The sequence below is a fragment of the Otolemur garnettii genome, unplaced genomic scaffold, assembly GCF_000181295.1.
Source record: "Otolemur garnettii isolate 467f Iridium unplaced genomic scaffold, OtoGar3 scaffold00023, whole genome shotgun sequence".
In the NCBI taxonomy this organism is placed as follows: domain Eukaryota; kingdom Metazoa; phylum Chordata; class Mammalia; order Primates; family Galagidae; genus Otolemur; species Otolemur garnettii.
This window is the reverse complement of record NW_003852418.1, coordinates 7,522,544-7,526,974: the sequence shown is the minus strand read 5'-3', so window position 1 is coordinate 7,526,974 and position 4,431 is coordinate 7,522,544. Positions and strand designations below refer to the sequence as shown.

At 56.3% G+C, this 4,431-nt stretch overlaps 1 protein-coding gene across 1 annotated transcript in view; it reads right to left on the bottom strand.

Moving 5' to 3' along the window:
• The window catches only part of RBPJL (recombination signal binding protein for immunoglobulin kappa J region like), a 10,018-nt gene extending 6,080 nt beyond the window's left edge, over positions 1–3,938 (bottom strand). Inside the window, exons 1-3 of the mRNA XM_003787636.2 lie at positions 3,860–3,938; positions 2,554–2,662; positions 1,095–1,220 (exon numbers count right to left, since the gene is read on the bottom strand). Coding sequence (XP_003787684.1) covers positions 1,095–1,220; positions 2,554–2,662; positions 3,860–3,881 — 257 coding nt within the window. The 5' untranslated portion in view covers positions 3,882–3,938. The remainder of the gene's footprint in view (positions 1–1,094; positions 1,221–2,553; positions 2,663–3,859) is intronic.
• Positions 3,939–4,431: the final 493 nt, after the last annotated feature.

Below are 4,431 nucleotides of genomic sequence, written 5' to 3'. Positions count from 1 at the left end.
TTTGCAGTTTTTGGCCCTGGCCAGGTTTGAATCCATCACCTCCAGTATATGGGGCCAGTTCCCTACTCCTTGAGCCATAGGTGCTGCCTGCACACAGACTGCTTTTTAAAAAACATGAGTCAAGGGCACCTGTGGCTCAAAGGGGTAGGGCACTGGCCCCATATGCTGGAGGTGGTGGGTTCAAACCCAGCCCCGGCCAAAAAACAAACAAACAAAATAATAAAAAACACAAGTCAAATCATGTTACTCTTCTTCTTAGAAGTCCTCCACGGTTTAAAATAGAAAACTTACTAAAAATAGAAAACTTAGCAGAGCATGGTGGCGCACACTTGTAGTTCCAGCTATTCGGGAGGCTGAGGCAAGAGGATCACTTAAGCCCAAGAGTTTGAGGTTGCTGTGAGCTATGATGTTGCCACAGCATTTTACCCAGGGCAAAAAACTGAGACTCTATATAAAATAAAATAAAATAAAATAAATTAAAGTCCTCCCCTGATCTGGGTCCTGCTTGTCTTTTTGATTTATTTCCTACAGCTCCTCCCTCTGTCTCTAATTCCAGCCACTCTGACTTCCTTTGTAGGAAGGTTTTCTGTTCCTTTTAACTGTAACATTCTTTCCCCAGGTTTTCTGGTGTCTGGCTCCATTTTAACATTCAAGTCTCAGTTAAGATGTTACCTCCTAGAAGGCCTTTTAGCTAATGTACCCCTCATTATAATCTGGAAGTATCTTGTTTACTGACTTATGGGGGTTTTCCTCTCTTCCTCACTAGACTGAAAATGCCATGAGAGCAGGGATTGCATATGTCTTGTTCAGCTGTATGTCCAGTGCCCATAGAACCTAGCATGTGATAAGTACTCAAAAAGTAGCTGTTGAATGAATGAATGAAAGAATAAGTGAGTGAGTGAGTGAATGAATGAGGGGGTGAGATTCACAGGAAGGCTCTGCTAAGAGCAAAGTGGGAGCCAAGGCCCTCATGTCAGCCAATAGCTGGGGTCTCTGCCCTGAGGCCTCCTCTGGGTCTAAAAGAGGCCAAATGGGTGGAAGGGCACATAGGGCTGAAGGCCGCACAGACTGGGAGGGACCACTGAGGGACCTACCGCTTCTCATTTCCATATGACTTCTGGGCCACCTTGGCGTGCAGGATCCTCACTGTCTGTTCACACTGTTGCTGCAGGCACTCTCGCACGCCTTCTCGCAAGATTATGGCATGCTCTGGGGATGACCTGGGAGTGGAGGCAGGCAGGCCAACCAGACCACACCAGGGAGAGTCAAGGGGCAAGGTGGCACAGAGCCCAACCCACACGGGCGAAATGAAGTGGGGTGGAGCTGCCTTACATTCTGCTCTCATGGGGTCAGAGAGAGGAAGTGTTCACTAAGGTGGGGGCTCGGGTGCAAGTTGGTGCAAGTCGTGGGCTAAATATTTGGTCTGTAAGGTGCTCAATGAGGCCTGCATGGGGCCCACTGCGACCACCCAGGTGCCACTCTGTAGGTCTGGCTGCATGCCCATTGCAGCTCAGGGCCTTAAGGACACCTGGCTGTGATACAAAGGCCTCCCTTATGCTGGCCTTGGGTTGGACAGAGGTATGTTAGGGCCTGTGGAATTGATAGAGGTTAAGCTTCCCCACCCCAGGAGAATGCCAGAGAGGAACAGGCTTTGCAGGACACCCAGCCGGGTGCAGTCTGCCTGGTGCCCTCTGTGGCTGCCTGCCAGCAGATGCTGGCAAACACTCAAACAAGAAAGAGCCCCTAAAGTGAGTTTCCAGACTGGGTGTGGGGTGGGGGAATCTGAGTTTTTCTGAGGCCAAAGCAACACTCCTCCACTTCTGCCTGTTGCTGGGTTGGCTTTCGGTCCCTGAGTATGGGGAATCAAGGCCGATTACACTGGTCCTGCGGAGTGCCCGGTCAGAGCCTAGGGGTCTGGTGCCTCCTTAGCTTGGGGTTGTGAGGTGGGGTTGCCTCAGTGAGAGTGGCTGGGCCCAAATTCTAGGCCATTGCCGGGAGGGAGCGTGTAAAGGAGTCTGCGGTGGGAGAGATTCGAGAAACCGGCAGGTTGGGGCGGGAGGAGAGCCGTCTACAGAGACGCTGCCCTTCTGAGCCCTTTACCCTCTGGGCAAGAGGGGCGTCCTCAGCCTCTCCTTACTCCTGGAGGGGACAGCGGAGGGCAAGTGTAGGGCCGCGCCCTCGGAAGCGGGGCCAGGCAGTCAGCGGCCAGAACCCGGACCGCTCCGCCCCTTGGGGCTCTCCTCAGGGAAGTGCCTCGTAGGCTTCCAACGCATTCCGGCAGCGGAGAGTGTCGCCGCCCCAGTCTCCCGCGGCAGCCTAATTTCGGCCGGCCCGCAGCTAGCGCCTGCGGTTCCTAGGTGGCAGGAACAACGGGCGCCGGGCTTGCCCCGCCCCGGCCGTCAGAGGAAGGGGGGGTCGCTCCCTGCTAGTGGGAGGGTCGCAGCCTGCGCTCCCCCTCCTCACCCGCCAGCCCCGGGTTAAATGCGGCCGCCGCCTACGCTTGCTCCAGCTGCCTGGCAGTCCCCACCGAGGGCGCGCTGCCCACGCCGTTACCTGGTCCAAGTGCCTGTAAGGCTCTGCCCGTCGGCTCCGCTCTGCAGCCGCGCCTCTGAGCTGTCCGGCAGGCTCAGGTGAGTCAAAGGGCCCGGGGGCGCTGAGGGGGCTCCTGGGGGACAGGTGTCTAGTCAGACCAGACGACCGTATTTAGCAGCGATGCACCGCCACCATGCCCTCATCTGACCTACGCTGTACTGACCCCGCTTCTGTTGGGTCCTTTCCAAACTGAGCCCCCACCAGCAACGCCGCCAAAAATGGGGTCATCTCTTCCCGAATTTTGTCCCTTCAGGAACCCCAAGGAATGTCTCCAAGGTGTTCATTTCTTGGCCAACTCTTGAGGAATTATTTGCAGACCTCTCCTCCCGTGCCAGTCCACTCTTCCTCCCTCCCCAGTGCATCTCTTCATCTGTTTAACCTAAGGATTAACCCCTCAGAGGAGTCCCAGGTTCTAGTGCCAGCTCCACCAGGAGGTCGCTGAGACTTTACACTCTCTGGACCAAGTCCTTTTCGGTTTAGAATGAGGGGGTTGGAAAGGTGATGAACTTGGAGGCAGTGGCTATTTTGATTTTCTAGGATTCTTGGGGAGGAGGTGGATTGTCTGGTAAGATGTCGGCTCAGACCAAGAGCAGGACCAGGGGATCTTCATCAAGATTTTGACGCTGGAGGCTTCTCCATGTGGGAAGGGTTGGGGAGTGGTGAAGGCCTCTTATGACTTTACCCTCATGCTACCCAGGGATGCTGGCCTCCTCTATGGCCCAAATTAGAGAAAGCCTTCCCCACCCTCCCACCTCCACCAGCCGCTGGCATATGTAACTTAGTCACCCTCCCACGATGGGCCCTGCCAGAAGGATTTCTGTTCTTCTACCAGGCCTGGAAGGCGAAGGAGGAGAAGAATCTGTGACCAGAAGGCCGCCCGGAGTGAGCCGCTGGCACCCGACTCAGCTCAGAATAGACCCATTCACGAAATTGGGGAGGAGAGGGCAGAGGCGGGGCTGCGGCTGGGTAGGGGGCGGCTAGCCTTCCCTGCCAAGAAATAGCACAGAGAAATGGCTAACACAGATGCAGCATGGGGCCCAGGGGGTGAGGTAGGCAATGGAAGGAAAAGAGGTTTAGTGACTCCTAGGCGCCAGGCGACCAAGTGGCTCAGGAAGGAGAAGGGGAGCCAGGAGTCCCAGGATCTAATCCTGCTTTTGCAGCTCTACAGGCTGCTTTCTTGGGCCTCAATTTTCCCACCCGTACAACAGGAGGGTCCTTCCTAATTCTCAAGGGTGTTACCCAGAGCCGGGGGAAGATGAAGGCTCACCTGCTGCCACCACAGGGTCCATGGCTGCTGTCAGAGGCCTCTGCCGCTCACCTGCGGCCCTCTGGGGGCGTGCAGTGCCGCGGTCCTCAGAACCCACACACCCCAACACCCCGGCCCTCGCGCGGAATATATCCTGTCCGGGTCTTATCTCTCCAAGGCCCCGAGGCTCCTAGTCCCCTGTTTGCTCTCGGCAGGGACACCTGCTGGGCAGATGTGGGCTTCCCACGGCCACCCAGTGGTGGCAGCCAGACCCGAGCAGGTGCCCTCTAGCGGCCTTTCCTGAGAACAGGAAGGAAATGGAGACTCGGAGCCCAGAATTCTTGCAAACGGGGGGTTCTGTCCCACTCAATCCAGCGAAAGGGTGAGCTCTCCCTCGCAGTCAGCGGTTGGCGGTGCTTGTCTGTTGGTGGGGAGAGGGGTTGGGGGAAGTGTAGTCTTAAGGACAGCACACACCTCCTAGTATGCAGAGGGGGGAGGGCCGAGGGGGGGAAGGCTTCTGTCTGCAGAGGTTCGCCTAGCAGAAGAGGGCCCTGAACAACCCTTGCTGGCGTAGGATTCTGGTGCAGCCAGTT